Here is a 20,263-nt window from a genome sequence, read left to right on the forward strand (position 1 = left end):
GTTGGGAGCATTCTTTACCCGAAAGAAATTCAAGTTGCTCACGAAGCAGTGTTTCGTTTCGTATGCATTTATTACGCAATGTGCTACTTTTTTCTATGGCTTTCATTTTTACTAATTGGTTAAACTCCTCCCACTCTACACCCATACTTAAAGATTGCACTGCGAGTAGCTTCTTTAGCTTCTCATCTACATCCTTAACGAAACCCTCATCCTCCATCAATTTCGCATTAGGTTCCAAAGTTCCCACTTGAAGTACTTTTTTTGTTCTTTTTTACCAAAGGATGCAATAACTCGACAGTGGTCACTGAAAGACACTGGCTTAACATCGTACGATGTGCATAGTGGCACAAGTTCAAGCGACACGTACAGCCTGTCCAATCGTGCATTGCTATCGCCTTGAAAATGTGTGAATTGCGGACGCCTGCTATTTGTGACAACACTTCCGATATCTTCTAGGTTGTGGTAGTGGACTAAAACATCCAAGACCTCCGCACTCTTATCTCGCACTGGCAAACCTTTTTACGCAGTCTACCGAACGACAAACATAATTGAACTCACCCAACAAAACTAGCACGTTTTTACAATCAAGATAAATCTGAACATGCTCAAAAAACTGTTTTCTCTCTGCTTCTACATTTGGAGCATAAGCACAAATGACACGGAAATTCAGACCATATTGCTAAAAATCGACAACCAGGAGGCGTCCACTTTGGCACGAAAAGAGCGATTGCACAGTTATACCGACACTATTCCGGATGAAAAGGGTACAGCCACCAGAGGCACCGACAGAATGACACACACAAACATCGTAATGCTGACGGAAAGTGGACACCATTCGATCAGTCACTTCCTGGCTATCAATTTTGGTTTCTTGGATTGCCACCACGTGTAGATTGTTTTCAAAGAGAAGGCGACTAAGTTGACACTGTCGCCTTCTTGCTCCAAAACCTCGTACATTCCGAGTCTCTACACGTAGTGCTTCAGGAAGGTGGATTGCCATATCGAGAGAAAAGAAGCCTTATCTTATGGTGTCCACCCTCACGACAATATCGCAAGCCCCCAAACCCCATTTCGGGATCTGCAGCGCGAAACTATGGAGGCGGTTTCCCCGCCTGCCGTGATTCGGCCGGAATGTTTGGCCGCAGTTTCCAGGACGCTCACCTCATACCTGATGCTTTAAAAGAAGGCTCATCACCGCCTATTGCATCCGGTTGCAACGCCTTGCTCACGGCATCATCGTGCGACCACTTTCCGGTCATGTGGCTCGACCCTTCAGGGGAAAGGTTCATGGGCGCCGCCAGCGGTTTGGTGGCGTTCTCCGAAGTCGCGTCAGGCGTTTCTACTGCGTTCTTTGACGCCGCGTCAGCGTCCTGTCCCATAGGTAGAAGCGTCTGTTCAGAAGATGAGCGAGCCTTGAGTTGTGCGTCCAACTGGTGCGCCCGAGGAGCAGCCGACGTGGTCTCCTGCACCGCTGGTCCGCTAGCTTCTTTCGATGCGCCTTCCGCATCGGCCTCATCCATGAGAAGTGTTCACGTCTCATTACTGCTCACTGGTCCGGCGGCGCTGGCATATGTCCGTGCGCACTGGCCCTCGTGGTGTCCATAGCGATGGCACGAACCCCACCGTGAAATTTGGCAGTAACGCCGAATATGACCTGTGTCACGGCAGGGAAGGCACAGGGGTGGCCTGCCCGATACAACAAGCGCCCGCTCTGAAACTACGTTCACCTGGTGCGGCAGGTCGTCGAGCTTCACGACAGCGTTCAACTTCAAGGTCACCATCCTCGTAGTTGACCCCTTATCCGACACGCCATAAGCGCGCCACAGCTCGCACGTCCACACAGCAAGACGCACGTCCTCGTCTGGTACGGTGTGAAGGAGCCAGTGCAGCTTTTTCGAACATCCCGGTTTGCAGGGTCGATCACAAGACACCTCGGATTTTTCACTTTCAACTCGGCGATGTTGAGAATCTTTTTCGTGGCGTCGGCATCCTTGAATGTAACCGCCCACACGTGACTCATGCCGTACGCGTCTAAGGCGATAACATCCCGCAGGAGCGAAAGTGGAGCGAGCGCATCACGAAAATCTTCCACCCAGTATGGGCGGGGACTGATGTCCCCATGCAGGAAAACGGTGTTTAAGACAAAATGACCTGTAGGCAAAGTAGGCAGTACGACCTGGTATTCATTGTCCGATGCAATAGGCGTGTTTCCGCGACCAGGCCGGGCCGCTGTAGTCGCTCCGATGGAGCCCATCATCATACGTCCGCCACGCTCAGTTGCCGGAAGTAGACTCCTTCACCACGATGGTCTGTTGTCAGGAATGGATATTTAGACAAAGTTAGGCATCGGAACGCAAGTGCGGCAAAGCAAAAGCGACTTGGCATTCTGTGCACGCTATGCAGTGGTACTCTAACGTTGAATGGTCTTGCAACCAAAACCGACGGCGAAAAGCAATCAGCCCGAGTATTCTTAGAGTGATTTAAACTGAAGCGTTACGCGATGTATACGTCGAGCTCAAACGGGGCACCCAAGACGACGGAGAAGGCCAATTTCTCAGTCGCTTAGCTTATCCCATTTGAGCTACACATCACTTCAGTTCGCAAACTCCTTGAAACGGAAGGAACTTAGGTACTATTGACTAAGAAATGCTAGCTGTCTATCAATGACTTGCGCGTTTAGTCTATATCGTTCACTTATGGTGTGCGCACGAAGGGCATGGCTCTTCACATTGCAGCTTTTAAGTTTCACGCAATTTTCTCACGATGAGGCAAGGTGCTGCTATGCATGTAGTTCAATAGACAGTGCACGAACTTCGAACTATTCACGATTTATAGAAAATACCGTTTTCGCCGCATTGCTCCATGACACGGACGAATACAGCGAAGTGCATGGGGAGTAACTGTTGTCGTTCGTCCTACGGTTGCTCTCTTTCCGACCAGGGACTAAACACTTACTCTCCGAAATTCACACATGGCACGCACATTCATGCAGTTCATCCTTTGAGGGACGAAAGCGCCCTTTTTAGGATTAACGGTTGTTGCAACTTTGAGGTGGTCCCGTAGCGCTCGCCACCCGTTTCGTGACAGAGCGTTGCCAGCTCTCTAGTCGGTAGCAAAGACTCCGAGTCAGCCGTCACTGAGACTAACAAAAGGGACTTTGTGCACTACATACAGGCTATTGTACAGGACAAGATCTGATTGGCACTGGGGCCGAGCGCTAACGGCAAACGCCACTGTTCCCGCACGGCGACGTCCGGCGAGAATCCGACGCGTAACACATGTCACTCCACTATAGTCGGATACAACTTTAGAAAAAAGGGGGCGTTTACTCCTCCGAGGCGAATGCACACGAGCATCCACCAATTGGCGCGCACTCTATACCGACGTCATGCGCCGGACGGCCGGTGACTTCGCCGCTTCGGTCATCTGGGCGGGGCCTCCCCTTTTTTCTAAAGTTTATCCGACTATAGGGAGCGGCACTCGGCTCACGGTGGCTCGGTGGATCCGGTTTTCCATGCGGTGGCGTCGGGGCTTATAAAGCCCCGAGAAACCATTGTCACTCAAACAGCCCAATACAAAGCCAGCATTCGACGGTCGTCCTAGAGGTCCAACCAGCAACCGCGCTGTATACCCGCTTCAAATTTGCCGCGCGCGGTGACCTCCAGGGGAAAGGAAATACGGCGCCGGGCTGTCTAGCAATTTGTTGCACGTTTTAACATGTCGCTCGCCGATGCTCTTCCACGGGACGCCACTGTATGGCGGCGCAGCATCTTGGCTTGTCAAGGGAGCGTTAGGGCGCTGTGCCTTTCCGCGCAGCCCCGGGTTTGTCCAAAGGGCGTTCGCAGGAAAAATTCCGCATCTTGTAGATTCGGAATCTGGGCTGGTTGTACGGGCACAACAGCATCCCCGCGATCAGATAAGGCGCCCGGAAGACGAGCAGCCTCCACGTGGCTCGGATGCCAGGCGCGCACGTTCGTCAGGCTCGTCCAAGTTCATGTCCAGCGTCTGGACGCCTGGTAACTTCACGTGCCCAGGTCCCACTCGCCGGAACGCGTGTTTCCAACTTCTCGTAGGTACAGCGGGGCGTGGAACTTGCGGAGACGACGGACGTTTGCGCGCATGCGCGAGTGAGAGTGGGTGCGAGAGAAGAAATGTGGGGAGTTTTGCTCCTTGAAAATGTGACTCTGCCTAGGTACTACGGAGGAGTTTCTTGGCGCGCGGTGTATGCGCTTGTCCCTAGGCGTGAGGCAGAAGTCGCCGGGCGCGGTTGTGCTGAACTTAGCATCGCAAGTTGGCGGCTCGACGCAATCATATTTATTCGATCGTGTTTTTACTGGTAAAAACAACGTGTCATTGTTTCGCATTATTGGCGGCGCCTCCAGGACACCAAAGCGGAAACGGGGATATCAAAGCTAAAAGCCGGACTGGTCCGTGAGTTGGGGCTCGCAGAGGCCTACGCGTGCCAGGGGAGCTTAAGATTGGCTGTTTGCTATCGCAGACAGCCAATGTTTTATGCGAACACCCCCAGGCCCGCTTCGGCCTCTGCGGCCTCAACCCACGGGCCGCCCGGCTTCCAGCTCTGACCCCCCCGCTACCGCTTGGGTGCCCCGGAGATCCTGCGCTGCCAGCGTTAATATAACCTTAGGTGCTCTCCTGAGGCCTCCGTTTGCCGGTTACATGTGCCCTCCTGGAGCAGTGCTCGTAGAAAAATGCGATCTATCGTCGCGACGAAAAAAGCGACCCGCGACTTATAAAACAGCAGTCAGAACATTGTCCCTTCAGACACAGCGATCACCAAGCGGCGTCCGGGCCCACTGCCTCAGCGCGCGGGCAGCCAGCGGCGGAGCGTATAAACCAACTCGGCCGAACTCCGCAATGCCAGCATGTCTAGGGGACAAACGAATACAACGCACTCTAAGAAACCTCCTCCGTAGTGCCTAAGCTGAGTCAAATATTCAAGGAGCAAAAGCCCCCAGATTTTCTCCCTCGCGCCCGCTCTTACTCGCGCCTGTTCAGAAACGTCGATACGCCGCCGGGACAGGAGCTCTGCTCACAGCGTTGTCGCCAAGGCACCTCGACCAGCCGCCCTCGGGTCGTTCCGATGCCGTTGCTTCTCGACAATTGTCAAGGATGGTCGTACTGCAGCTTGCAAAACCGACCGGCAAAAGGCAACATCCAACACGAGCAAGTGCCCTCTGTCTCGCGTAAAACACCAGACAAGCCCATAAGCAAAATCAACCTAACTAAATTGCTATCCCCCTTTTTGCTCCCGCTGCAACAAGAGGCAGGTGTACGATCTGGTATAAACGGCTCAAACAACCATTTCTCAAATTAACAACACACCAAAATATCAGGAACAATTAATAATCAGCAATTATATTTATATATAGAATGGTTCCCTTGAAATCACGTGGACCGAAAACATGCTGCTGAGGAAGCAAAGGAGGTCATGCAATTTTTTCCGCGATTTCCCTGCGAACATGACAGGTTGTAGCGAAGCAAGAGAAGGTAACTACTAAGTCACTAAAAGAAGCGAGACCTAGAATGCACGACTTAGAGCATCTGCGTTCGCGTTCAACCTTCGCTTCTTATAACGGACAAAGAGGCTGTGCTGCTGGAGGGTCATGCCCCATTTCAGCAAACGGCCGCTTTCAGACGGCATGCTACTTAACCAAGTTAGTGGGCAATGGTCCGTTACCGCAAGAAACTTAGAACCGGAGACATAACAAGCCAGCTTCTGAACGGCCGGCACAACGCAGGCGCCCTCTTTCTCAGAGGTACTGTATGCCTCTTCTCTACAACTTAGTTTGCGACTTAAATACAAAATTGGTCGTTCATGACCACTAGCATCTTCTTGGCATAGCACGGCTGCCACACCGCAATCACTCGCGTCCCACTGAATGATGAATCATTTCGAAAAGTCTGGTGCTGTGAGAACCGGCTTATGGCTCAATGCTCGCTTCAGCATTTGGAACGCATTTTCTTTCTTCGAGTCCAACGTCACCTTAACGGGCTTCGACTTCCGAATCGCGTCGGTTAGCGGGCTGGCAAGGTCAGAGTAGTCTCTCACATAGTGTTGGTAATATCCATCTAAACCTAAAAAGGCCCTTATATCCGTCTTCGGGGTTGGCCTGGGATAGTTCATAATAGCGGCTACCTTGATGTCGGAAGGTCTACGCCGACCGCGCCCCACCACATGGCCCAAATAAGTCACTTCGCGGCAACCTAGGTGACATTTAACATGTTTCACACTAAGGCCTGTCTCTTCCAAAGTGTTCAACACGACTCGCAAGTGCTCCAGATGTGATTTCCAAGTGTCCGAAAATATGGCATCATCATCGAGGTATGGCAATGCGAACTCGCCTAAACCATGAAGCACTCTGTCCGTCAGGCTAGAGAAACAATACGGCGCGTTTTTGAGGCCGAAGCTCAACATGAGTGGGCGGAACGTTCCAAGCGGCAAAATGAAGGCGGCGTAGGAGCTAGCTCGTTCCGTAAGGGTTACCGCCAATAGCTTCCAACGAGGTCCAGGCTACATATATAATTTGATTTCGAGACCGTCTCTACCCTTTCTTCCAGTTTCGGTATCGGATATGTCTGATCTCGCGTTATCGCGTTCAGACGCCGATAATCGACGCATGGCCTCGGATCTTTTGCTGGAGCCTGGACTAGTATCAAGGGCGATGTGTAGTCGCTCTCACTTGGCACTATAACCCCCAAGTCACGCATGCGCTGAATCTCCTCAGCCTTGATTTTTTCTGCACGGCTGAACAACGGTACGGTTTACTGTGGATCGGTTGCTCAGTTGCTAACTCGATGTCGTGCTCTAGGACCGTGGTCTTTCCGGGACGGTTCGAAAAAACCTCCCTAAACTCTGAAATGATTCCCTTTTAATCCTCCTTTTGAGCGGCACTTTGTCGCGCGTTCAACGTCAGCTGTTCCAGCATTAGCTCTAAACCACATACCTTCATATCAACTGTCCTCAGGATTTCGGCCCCTTCCTCATCGGCTATTCAACAGTATTCCTGTTGCTCGAGAATCAGGATTTCCCTTTCAAGCGCAGCCAGCTCCTGCCAGCTGGCGAAAACCGGAGCGAATGTGGAGCCCACGTCGCCTAACTGCAGCGTCGTGTCCATATCGTGGCTAGCACGTCACGTGTCACTCCCAGTCACTTCCAGGGCATGCTCGCCCAGGCCAGCCTCCAAGCTCTGCCTCTCCCGTGCCTGCTCGCCACTCAAGTTACTTTTATCGGTCCGTGTGCCGCGCCGCTGTTCGCTCACCGATGCAAAGTCAAGTTCCTTTGACAGCTGGCGCGCTTTGGATCGCGTGGGGGCCATGTATTCCACGTCGGCAAAGAATGATTTGCCCTGATCCATCAGCAGCTGCTCTGAGCTATTTGAGAAGAGGTAGGGAAAGTACTCCGGGAGGGCGGCAGACACAGCGGCTTCTTTGTTAAGTTTCCCAAAGTCTCCTTCAATAATAACCGCTGCGATTGGTAAACAGACACTCTCCTCCTCTGCCACATGCCGTATGGAAGCGCATTCTCCCTTAAAATCAATCGAGGAGTCGAAAGACGGGTGGACAACGTCCATAGTTTCTAAAGAGTGCCGAAGTGCTCTGCAATTCTTGCTGTTTACCCTAATTTTCTGCATATATGGCTACAATAGTCGTATGTTTTTGTTAGTTTCCTGTATTGTTGCAAAAGAAATTTTCTCTTGCCAGTTCCCAGCGTTGCGCCCTTGCTCTTTGCAATTGTAGCAGGTTAAAGGCTTTTGTTTTTCAAAAGAACGCGTCGTATCGTTTCGCTGGCTAGAGAATGCTTGAGACGATCGTTAGCTCTCTGAGATGAATTATGTCCTTCCCTTACAGTTTCTTCTGTAAGGAACTTGTCTTTCCGAAACTCGCGACGCGTGATATGCTTCCGTTCGTCGGGCTTCCCGGACAACCCATCTCTCTTATGTGCTTTTTCTACGCGGACTGCCTTGCTGTGCAAGCTGCGGCGGGTGTAAAACTCTTCCGCTAACTCTGCTGCCTTGTTTATTTAACCTAGTTTAGCCAGTTTGCAGCCAGAGCCTGACATCCTCATCAAAGTAATGGTAGTGCTGCTCCTACGCGATGCATTCGACGATTTTGTCGCAGTCGTCGTAAGCCTCTTCAAGCTTCAGGCATTCCACCAGGTCGGCTTTTAGACAAAATGCGAAGTCAAAATTTGACTCCCTGCCCTTTTTTGCATACCGGATCCTCTGCCGGAAAGCTTCTGCCGACAATTAGTACTTCCGCAGTAGCGCTTCCTTCCCATCACTGTAACTCTCAAACGGCTCTTTCGATAAGCAAGTTATTACGTCTGATGCCTCCCCAGGAAGCAAGGCTAACAGATTCTGTGCCCAGAGGGATCGTTCAATGCAATTCCGTTCGCACACGTGGTCAAATTTGACGGGGTATTTGGCCATATGCTCTCCGACGACAAAGTGTGGAAGTTGATCGCGTGTTCTTGGACCGTTAGAAGTGAGACTAGGCACGGACGAGGTATTTCGGGTTTCCAACTCTTTCATTTTAAGCTCGTGCTCGCGATGTTCCTTCTCTTTCCTTCTCGCAACGTTCCTTTTCCTTCTTTTCCTCCTCGTGACGTTCATTGATATCCGCCCAGGCCTCTTCGGCTTCCTCAGCCATTACGTCCTCAGTCCTCATGACCTCAAGGATCGCATTCCTTCTTCCTGTTGAGCCCAACTCAGTGCCCAACTCCTCACAAATTTGGAGAAGTTCCTTGACCTTGTACTTCTCCATCGTTCACACTGTCCTCTTGCTGTTTACCCTTTTTGTATATACCTGCCGTACGCTACTATAACGCTGCTAGTAAGACATCCGCAAGTATTTCTCACATTGTCCTGTTTAGCCCCTCAGCATCCCCTGGTTTTCAAAACACTCTCACTAGGCTTGAAACACACAAGGTTAACACAATGCAACAACAAATCCTTCCTTAAGCTACCATAACCCGTGTCAGAGGAAGTCTGGTGTTTGAGGTAAACTTCAGGCACTCATCGCGCCGAGGTAGCCGATGCCCGTCAATGGTGTAGCTGTCATCCACTGTTGCGACTTTGAGGTTGTCCCGTACCGCTCGTCACCCGTTTCGTGACAGAGCGTTGCCAGCTCTCTAGTCGGTGGCGAAGGCTCCGAGTCAGGCGTCGGTGAGAATAACAAAAGGGACTTTATGCACTAAATACAGGTCGTTATACAAGACAAGATCGGATCGGCACTGGGGCTGAGAGATAACCGCAAACGCCACTGTTCCCGCAAGGCGACGTCCGGCGAGACTCCAACGTGTAACACATCTCAATCCACTGGAGAGCGGCACTCAGCTCATGGTGGTTCGGTGGATTCGGTTTTCCAGGCGGCGGCGTCGGGGCTTATAACGCCCCGAGAAACGATTGTCACTCAAACGGTCCAATAAAAAGCCAGCACTCGACTGTCGTTCGATAGGTCCAACCAGCCCGTCAATGGCTCTCAATATTCAATGTAGCGCCTGCCACCCGCTTCAAGTTTGCCGCGCTTGGTGACCTCCAGGGAAAGGAAATACGGCGCCGGGCTGTGTAGCACTCACTTGCGCGTTTGGACATATCGCTCACCGATGCTCCTCCACAGGACTCGACTGCCTGGCGGCGCAGCTTCTTGACTTGTCAAGGGAGGGTTAGGGTGCTGTGGCTTTCGGCGCAGCCCCCGGTTTGTCCAAAGGGAGTTCGCAGAATAATTCTGGATCTTATAGATTTGGAATCCGGGCTGGTTGTACGGGTACAACACGGCCCAGTTACTCTTGTTTTCCCCGGGATTTTCCTTAGACTGTAGCTACTTATCTACTTACCGCTAGAGTGTAGTAGACAATGGTCGAGAGGGCCTAACGGCTCTCTACCGCTGAGGCGCTGCGTGTAGAAAAATCGTGTGGGTGCGCTGCGAGCGTACTGGATTGGGGCGTAGACGCAGTTCACGACATATTCAATGTAGCGTCGCCGCTGGCGCTGAGACTGATTGCGCGACAACGCTCTTTTAATTGCGCTTTATTTCAACTGCAAATTTATGTGGACACCTTCTTGCAACGTATACATATTTGAGGCTTGAGTAATAGAACATGACGTCTTCACCTTTGCTGTCGTTGTCAAGCGAGCACGCGTTCGTTTGGCGGACACCCAGTTTTTTTTTCCGAAGTTCTGCGCAGTAAACATTTTTATGGTGTTACTTTCCCCAGCTGATATATATATATATATATATATATATATATATATATATATATATATAATGTATGTATATGTATATATATATATGTGTGTATATATATATATATATATATATATATATATATATATAAAGAGAGAGAGAGAGAGAGAGACAGAGTTCGCGACATAGTAGCCAGCAGTCATGATTTTGCTCCGTTTCACATTCTGATACAGTGATTCATTGATTGCATGATTTATTGACTGATTGGTTGATCTCTTTTTTAAGCCGGGTACGTGGACGCTTCATGTGGAGTTTTCAAGGAAGGGTCCAGTCGTTGTCTCCATGGTGGTCACGTCCCAAATCAGAGATGTCAACAATGAGCCCATAGTGGCTTTGTGCGAAGCGTCGGAGGACGAGGTCGAGCAACCAGAGGATGCAATCATATTCGTTGATTTGAGCAAAGGAAGCCATGTTGTCCTGGACGCAAACGTGACGGTGGTGGTCCGCAACACGCAGGGACTTAGTTGCCCTGCCCGACTGCGTGACGACGGCAAAGGTAAGGACATCTCGGTAATTGCTTGTTCTGTTCAGACTCGACGAAAAGCATCTGACATTTTAAACGTGGCTATGATATTATACATGTTGTTCAGTAAGCGTACAATGCCCCCAAAATTGTTATAAGGGAAAGAGGACGTATACGTAAGTGCCCATTTACGTACTTGCAGCGCCCTTAGACATTTCCGGCACTAATCCACGTGAGAACTGGACAAGTGTGATTGTACTAATCGAAATGATCAAGGAATGTAGTAGGGTTCTATCGTGCATTTAAGCTAATGTCTCGCAGACCCGGCACGTAGCTCAGGGTATGGCTTTGCGCTTCTGAGTTCGAGGTCGTAGGTTGGATCGTGGCCGCGGCGGCCGCATTTTTTTACGGACGAAGTACAATAAAAAAAAGAAATTGTGCAGGAACCCCTGTGGGATTTGCCTAAGTGTGCGTAAGTGTAGTGCCACTTGCTCAGCTCCACGCAGTCCGTTGTCATTATGAATTTTATGAAGCTTGATGCGGCCAGTACATACGTCAGCACTGTGGCGGCACGAACTGCTGCGCACGGCGGTTAAATGTGCAATGACGACACAAGCAAAGTACTGCCTGTGGCGACGCGAGCTGTGCTAATGATTGTTCGATCATTATAAGACGTTATAGCTCTTGAGCGCCTTATCCATCCGCGGCGAACCCTTACGAAGCGTGACCGCGCGGACGCTGTCTTTAAAACGGTCCGTAATGCCAACATCACTGTAAGCAAAAATTAGCCGAGATGGGAGTTTTATCGGCTTAACAGCCCCAATGCCTCCCATGCCCCAAGCATTTTCTCCGTCATAGCGGAGTGAAGACAGCATATGTCTTCATTATACTCCAATAGGTTAAGAACGGAGTATTTAAAACGACATGACCCGATTATACTCCACACGGAGTTTCAGGTCACGTGGTTGGAAGCTCCCCATGGAGTTTCTAGGGACGGGCGTGCGTGTGTCAGCGCGCGTCCGTGTGAACTTTGTGAAGCCCAGTGTCTTCGCTGGTTATTTCATATGATCATTTGCTGAGAGAACGAATTATCAGTGCACCGAGCAGCTGCAACGACAGATTCGTGTTTTGTGTGAACATGTCAAGGTTACTTGCACTCACTGCTCAAACGCGCTGGACGTCTTCCCTGTGTTGTACGCTTCAAAAATCCACGATAATATTTTCGGTGTACGAGAAAACGCCAATGCGACAAGATGTCGTGCGCCTGTGCAAGGCATGGTTTGGCTGTGTACAGCCGCTCAATCTACGAAATCGCGCCGTTTGTATATTGGGCGCAAACAAGTCGTGGTATACAACTGTCGTCAGCAGTTGACAAAATCACGGTCAAGTTGCAGCAGAAAGTGCGACTTCGCCGTCACAGCGACGTTTAGTAATCGAAACAGACGACGAAATGTGTCCTCGTTGCGTCGTCTGCAGCCGTCGCTGCCGCTTCCCTTGCAATCCTGTTGCAAAACCCAGTACCCAGTGTCCAATGCAACGCCGGCCCTGTGTCGCGGGCTGCATGCTGGGGCGCTGCTCAGGCGCGGCGTACTGGTGCGCAAAGGAGCTCTAGCGCGGGAAATACGCGGTGCCCGGAAACGTACATCTTTTTTGTTTACAGAAAGCAATAGAGAGCGTATTAGTGAAAAGAAATGCTCAGGTTAGGATTCGATCGTCCGACCTAAAGATCCCAAACCCAGTGCTTTACCACTACGGCACAATAGCAGGTGACCACGTGAGAATAATTTGCCATATTTAAGTTTGGGAGAGAGAGGTATCGCACAGGCAGTAGATGCGCTATCGCCCAGCAACTAAAGCTCACGCCTGTACCAGAGAAATAAAGTTGCTGTCCTTATTGAGTAGTATGCTCGGAAGTGTAATAACAATAATATTTGGAGTTTTACGTGCCAAAACCACTTTCTGATTATGAGGCAGGCCGTAGTGGAGGACTCCGGAAATTTTGACCACCTGGGGTTCTTTAACGTGCACCTAAATCTAAGCACACGGGTGTTTTCGCATTTCGCCCCCATCGAAATGCGGCCGCCGTGGCCGGAATTCGATCCCGCGACCTCGTGCTCAGCAGCCCAATACCATAGCCACTGAGCCACCACGGCGGGTTGCTCGGAAGTGTCACAGCATCCATTTTCACTTGCGATAGGTACTTTAACTTCGAAATAAGTCCTAAATTAACCGCCGACCCGCGACGCTGTAAGGGCTGTTACTACCGATTTCGATAGCCGATTCTTGTTCTTCTCGCATTAGATATGCAACGTTTTCTTAGTTCAATGATGCGATTCGATCGACACGTCCGTTTAGTCACATATTTTCGCCAGAGAAACGCAGGCTAGTGCTGGCAGCCTTCGGCGACAGCACGTATACTTGTGTTTATGACACGTCACATCGGCGCGCATCGCTTCTTATAATGGCACCGTAGACATGAAAAAAAAAACGGTTTATTTAGGAACATCGATACGAAAGTTGAAATATGGAGTGATTCATCCTTGTTTAGAATTGTTGATTCCTGAACCCAGACGCGCCGATAGCGTGCAGACGGACTCGGCGGATACGCCTAAGCTTCGGTGGGGACCGATCTCGGCGCGGGTAGCTAGTGAAAGCTAAATGGCATGTATTTGAGCCTCAGAACCTTCCTTTAGTACAATAGGGAAAGTGGAAGCGTACGAATGGCCTCAGCTTCGTTAACGGTGCGATAATATCAATCAGCGGTATGCTTCGAACTCGGGGTCCGTTCGAGCGCGTCTGAACAACTTCTGGATTTCATGTCCACTCCACAATACTCCACTCCACAATGGCGACAAATCCCAGTCATATGTTACGCGCAAACTACTAAAAAACGTGGCGTCCTCTGCGTCTGCGTGATTTCGTTCAAGAATTTTGCTATCTGCCCAGGCAAAGGGGAAAATGCAAAAAAACGAGAGTGATCTTTAGTGTGAAATGCGCATGTATAAACAGGGCAGCTTACGCACCTTTATTCCAAGCTGCGACACGAAATAGTGTTATGACCCCAAGATATAACCTTATTTAGGACAACGGACTAGTATGAAGCGATGAAAATGTATAAAGCACTTAATATTCAGCAGCGATCGTCTTCACGCACTGGAACCAGCGTGGCACTCAACCAGCGCAGTTTCCAGCGCGAACCAGTGAACTGCAGCCAGAACCAGTGCCTGTACAGCATAGTACAGCACAAACCAGTGCGCCCCAGCGTCATGGCAGTGGAACCAGCGTCTCGTCCAGTGGGACCCAGCGTTCTGACTGGTGTCCCAGTCAGTCCCAGCGAGCACCAGCGTTCCCAGTGCAATCCAGCGTCAAACAAATTGGCTGAAGGCTTAGCTTGGTTAAGCCTGGAAGATTGCCACAGCAATACCCTTGGCTGCGCCTTGGTTCGGCTGATGGTGTGGACATGGTTACCCTTTGTTAAACTTATGGCTATACATCATCCGACATAGCACAAGGCAGCGCGCCGACCATCGCGAGGTGCCGAGCTGTAGCTCCATTTATCCTCCTAGCGTGATGTCACACCACCGAGCGCCCTCTCTCGGTAGCGCCTCAACAGCGGCGCGCAAGGCTTCGCCTCCACCATCGATGCCGCGAGCTGGGGCACCGTTTCTCGGTCTGTGGGACGTAACACCAACGAGTGTCCTCTCTCGGTAGCACCGCAGCAGCAGCGCGCAAGGCTTCGCCTACACCATCGATGCCGCGAGGTGGGGCCCCGTCTCTCGGTCTGGCATGACGTCACACGGTCACGTGACGCGCAGCTGTGTAAGGAGGCGCCACGACCACCAATTGGCCGAAAGTGTACGAGCAGTATTGCTTTCGCAATAAAAACGTGCTGGTTGCACACTGGAAGGCACTGGAAGACGCTGGTTTTTGCAATAGGGCAAGCAATAGACTTGAGCGGCGGCGCTCTCCGTGTCGTTCGCGAAACACCTGCTTTGCGCGCGATCCGCCGTGCAACGCGTCGGAGTGGTTTGCGCGGCGATTCGTGTGGTATACGAACAAGCTCCTGCAAGCACGACGAGAATACTTCGCAGCCAAGAAGCTGCAAACAAACGTCTATGCTCAGCACTCCTTCGTTTTACACAAAACGATGTTACTAAAGGCATAAAGCCGACGCGCTTGAACCGCTGATCAGATTTTCGACGATCGCCGACTGTGTTCGCCGCTTTCGTTGTGCTATAAGTGTAGCCTGTTTTGTGGGCACAGGTTCGCCCAATAAAAGCTAGTTTTGTATTCCACCGTACTGCTTCTTTCTTCACCGTCACTACCGCGTGACAATATCAATGGTAATCATTGCAAAAAAATTGGTGAGAAAACAAAAGCAAGGTATATGTATAATGTCTGAAAAGTCAATTTATTTTAATATAAATATGGCATGTCACTTCACCAAAATAACACGCATATACAACTTCCTATTCCAGAATTTCAGGCCACTACAAGCAAAAACAAGGCTTGACCAGCTTAGTAGCCATAGCCAATAAATGGAAGACAAACAATACGACTGACATCACAGTGCTGGGTGACGCTAGGTAGCTGAAGCAGTTGATGTGTGCTTTGCATTGTAAACAAAGCAATCAGAGGAAGTGGCGAGACTGTCAAATAGATGCATACAGGCGCCCGACTCCTTGCAGTATGACTGACTAGTAAAGCGACAACCACCAGACGCCGCTGAGGTAGAGAGTAAAAAAACATTTTGGGAAAGCCTGCCGTACAGGTTTCCTCTATAGTAAAAATAGCAGATACCTTAAACCACACAAAATTAATTACCTCTTTACATCACTGCTTCTGAAATTATGACTTTCAATGTCATATTTAGTCATTCGCCAGTGCAAAGCCGATTGATTTTCTGAAATTGATTTGATTATAGAAGTAATTCGATTCTAATGGCATTAAATATTGCTGCGTTGCAACCGAATAATGTCAATGAATGCTAATGTCATTCGATTCGAATGACATCAAAATGTCCGTTGTGACAGGGGTGTAACACAACCACTTTGGAGCCTCTGGCCATGTTACCACTACCCTTTCATCTTTAGAACACTGGTTAGTTATGTTTCAGAATGATTTCATTAAATATGCTAGACATATTCCCAAGCCTGTGTTAATCAGTCACTTGTGAAGAAACTTTACATTTTTCTGTGAAGTATGGGTGAGGTTGCTGCATCAGCTCAGATTGGGTACCAGAAATTGTTTCTACCCGTAAAATGACAAAACACCATTCTACAGTTACCTTCATTGCCTTGACATTTCGCTTATTGCACAAAGTATAAATGGTGTTGCAGCTTTAGACAAACTGATTCAACATCAGCTATATATTTTGCATCAGTATTTTGCTCATGGTGAACATCTTTCTACACAAATTGTTACATCAATGTCAGCAGTAGAAGCAAAACTAAGGTAGATCATTCTTGTCGCAGATTTTTAGAAAACATTTGAATATGAAGTATATAGCAAGCGATCAGTGCAGGCAAAAAACAGGCGATGGAGGAATCAGATTTTGTGGATTCATATAAATACTTGTACGAAATAACTATGCACGGCACATCATATAATACTCCTGAATTCATGTCGAAAGATTGGAACGCATACTGTTGAGTAATATCTCATGGTGCCTTTTTAACTCTAGAAGTGAACAATGCCCCCATAAATTTTTTGTAGTTGGAACAAATGATATGAAGAAATCATATACACTACTTCAGATGAGTACACAATTGCATTTGCCTCTAACATAATGGACAGCCCTCAGCACTGAGAACACGCTAGAGATATTGACACATCATAGCAATACTCACATACTGTAACAAGTTTAGATATTTTTCTTTACAGCTCGATGTCCAGAGCTGGATTGCTATTATCTTGTAAAGTTACCACTCACGCCAATTTTCAAGGAATGAAAAGCGTGATTATTTCATCCTCATTACTTTTTTTTTATTATCAAGCAAGAACGTTTATAAAAGACCGGTCATTGAAGAAGGTAAACAAACACAAAATTCCACAATCACAAAGCAAGATCATGCAAACGCCTCGTGGGTTCTATCGCAGATGCAGATAAATCACAAAGATAATGCGGAAACACTACGTAACCGCGTTTATTCGCTCGAATGCACTGCAGCCACTTGGCTGCAAAAACATCGTACACCACCGCGCATTTCTAGCACACACCACGTAGGACACATGTACGCTCCAGAGATATGTGTTTTTTTTTCTTAGGAATGTTTGTGATTCGCACGATAAACACAGAAGGCACGGGCGACAGGAAGGAAACCCGCGCACATTGAACACACCGGCGTGAAAGCAAGTGTGGGCGACCCCGGTGTAACCTGCGCTACACGAGTGATGAACGCTCGTAGATTTGATGTTTTCCGACTGAAACAGTTACAACACGCACGGAAACATCGCACACTGCAAGCGTACATCTGATACCGTGTCAACAATTCCTGAGGCTACAGTTGATGTTGACGACAGCAGAAGGTTATTTAAAACGAAGTGACAACGCACGTAGCACGGGCCGGAGCTCATAATGTCATGAAGACTTCTGATTTGAAGTGCGGATCTCAAAGGCCAAACTTTTGCTGGCTGCATATGGCAGAAGTTGTTCAAAATCGAAAATCCGTCATAAAATCTTTTTCTACAGTGAAGTATAGCGTGCAATATACACGCTTAAATGTTTATTTTTTTGTCTCACAACTATACGTTGTTGGGCGCAACACGGCTCATGAGTGTGTACTGGTTAGTATTTAAGGCATCACGGGGGCCACACAGCCGCATAGGTCTGCAGATGACGCTCGCCCCATGTGACCAGTGCCACTCTTCATTATTGCAAACATAATTTTCTTGACTATTTTAAATGCGGCTTGCATGTGTTGACACTGTGATAGCGTAAATGTGCCACTGATATAAATTAACTGCGAACTTTCCCAACCTATTTCGTAGGGGTGAGCCCCCCCCCCCCCCCCCCCTCATCAACGCACACCATTGTACACATTACGGAGGAGCCAAAAGAAGTGCAGGGAAACCTCGAATGACCGCCATAGCGCAGTGTGTAATCTGATTGCTTGGTTGAGGTATGTATGAGGTGTATATGTTCGAAAGAGTAGGACCTCGGTATCATTCGTGAATAAGTTTAGCAACATATTACTCAACACAGCTTACAAAGTAGGCTAAGTATTTTTGCAACTTCCTGCTTATTTGTGTTCATAGCTGTTATGCACATATCGTTTTCTATATGAAACTAGATCTAGCATGTCCGGATATTAACAATTTTTTCTTGCATCAATTGCTTAGCTGCAATTTCTATTTCGTTTTGTTTGACAGAACCCAGAAGGTGGAGAGAAGTAATTAATAAAGGGCAAATCAGACATCCACCTACTCGTAGCAACTGCTACAAAAGAAACTACATGGACATGAAAACAACGCAAGCACAATGCAGCCAACCAAGTGCAACAATATTACCACTATAAAAGTAGAGTTATCTTCAATGCAGTCTTTGACACACGCTAGCAGTTGATTCTGCGGAGAGCATATTCAAAGACGTCCTGCACGTCTGCTGAAAAACGTAAGCCAACATGATCATTTCCCTCTAAAAACTGTACTACTGCGGCTGATTTCTTTAGAAGAAATGGGTCGTTCAAACCTAACATCTTGAGCTTTTTTAGCAAAATCTGGCTAACACGCTTCTCCCACGATTCCTCTTCGCTAACAATAGTGCTAAACGGAACTTCGCGCTTATGTGTCTTGGCTGTAAAAAACCCCTCAAACTGTACTTCTGCTGTTAGATATGTCCCTGGCAAACTTTCTGAGATTAAGTGCTTACAAAACACAAGGAAGTTGGCTTTTACTCACACTTCACTTTTCCCTCCGGGGTCGAAGTTCTTATTAGCCGCTACCAAACCTTTTTCATTGTAAATTCCCTTCGGTAAAATGATTAACTCACCCTGTTTGCCAGCTTGCATAAGCATCAGGTTGTTGCTCTTAAAGAGATGTCATTCAACAACCTAGTACGGTGCGAGTTCGGGGTTTTCGAAGCAACTTTTCGCAGGCAGTCAAGAACTTCAAGAAGAGAGCTGTTCCGATTATCATCCTTTCCTGAGTGACCACTTTCAAATTCATTGCAGTGATATAATGCGCAGGATCAGCTTGGACACCAAATTTCGATACTTTCTGCAGATGATGCATAATCTTCTCTGGTATATTGACGTCCCCCATGACGCTGACATTGCTTCCATCGTGCGCCATTTTCTTGTCTCCCGTAAAACAGAGAGAAAATTCAAGGTACGCCTCCAGCTACACTCCCTGAGCTGTGCAGCTAGGCCCTTCAAAGATACGAGCTTCTTAATCACGAGCCGATCAGGATGGTCCTTAAATGACAGAATACGCATCCTGTCCTTAGCGACTTATTCTGCAAAGTCTTTTCGAGTGCAACACTACCCCCCCCCCCCCGCTGGTTTCACAGGGCCGAAGAGGGCACTTACTGCATTATGGACGAATCATGTCCGGATGGAAAAGTTGAACTGTCTTGACTAGCATGTTGCATGGGCGATGTGACTGAGTTGATGGAGCAAAAGGGAGGTGCTTTAAAACCTTATTATAGGAAGGCAAGACACTTCACCTTTTGCATCAGAAAAGGACATGTCCCTAATGAAGTAAATGTCCTCTTCCGCATTGTCAGACCAGTGTGGGGGCATCTGAAAAGGTTTTGCAGAATAAGTCGCTCAGAACTGGGACAAGTTCAACTTTTTAAGGGCTGGTTCCATATTCTGTGTTTTAAGGACCATCCCGATTGGCTTGCGATTAAGACGCTCGCATCTTTGAAGCGCCTAGCCGTTACCGCTTATTGAGTGCAGGAGGAGGTGCATCTTGAATGAGTTGCTGCGGTGTTCAGGCGACAAGAACATGACGCAAGATGGAAGCAATGTCAGTGTCATGGGGACGTCCATATACCAGAGAGGATTATGCGTCATCTGCAGAAAGGATCCAAATTTAGGGTCGAAACTGATGTTCCTGCATATGATCTCACTGCATTGAATTGAAAAGTGGCCACTGAGAAAATGATTATCGGGACCCCTGCCTTCTTGAAGGTGTTGACTGCTTGCTAAAGCTTGCTCCATAAACCCCGGACACGCACTGTACTAGATTATTGAATGACATATCTTTTTTTAAGAACAACAACCCGATGCTTACGCAAGCTGACAAAGAGAGTGGGCTCGCCATTTTACCCAAGAGAATTTACAATGAAAAAGTTTGGTAGAGGCTAATAAGAACTGTGTCCCCAGAAAGAAAAGTGAAGTGCGAGTAAAAATCAAGTTCGTTGAGTTTTGTAAGCAATCATAGCTTGGAAAGTTTGCCAGGGACATATGTAACAGCAGAGGGAAGAGCATCAAGGGGGTTTCAACAGCCAAGACACATAAGCCCGAAGTATCCTTTAGCACTGCAGATAGTGAAGATGGATCTTGGCAGAAGTGTGTTAGCCAGCTTTTG

General features: G+C 48.5%; 1 protein-coding gene across 4 annotated transcripts in view; it reads left to right on the forward strand.

The window, feature by feature from the left end:
* The window catches only part of LOC139061301 (calcium-activated chloride channel regulator 1-like), a 228,341-nt gene that overhangs the window by 144,656 nt on the left and 63,422 nt on the right, over positions 1–20,263 (forward strand). For all 4 annotated transcript variants that reach the window (XM_070541077.1, XM_070541078.1, XM_070541079.1 and 1 more), the window contains one exon: positions 10,492–10,762. In XM_070541077.1, coding sequence (XP_070397178.1) covers positions 10,492–10,762 — 271 coding nt within the window. The remainder of the gene's footprint in view (positions 1–10,491; positions 10,763–20,263) is intronic.

This window comes from Dermacentor albipictus, chromosome 6 (genome assembly GCF_038994185.2).
Source record: "Dermacentor albipictus isolate Rhodes 1998 colony chromosome 6, USDA_Dalb.pri_finalv2, whole genome shotgun sequence".
NCBI classification, from domain to species: domain Eukaryota; kingdom Metazoa; phylum Arthropoda; class Arachnida; order Ixodida; family Ixodidae; genus Dermacentor; species Dermacentor albipictus.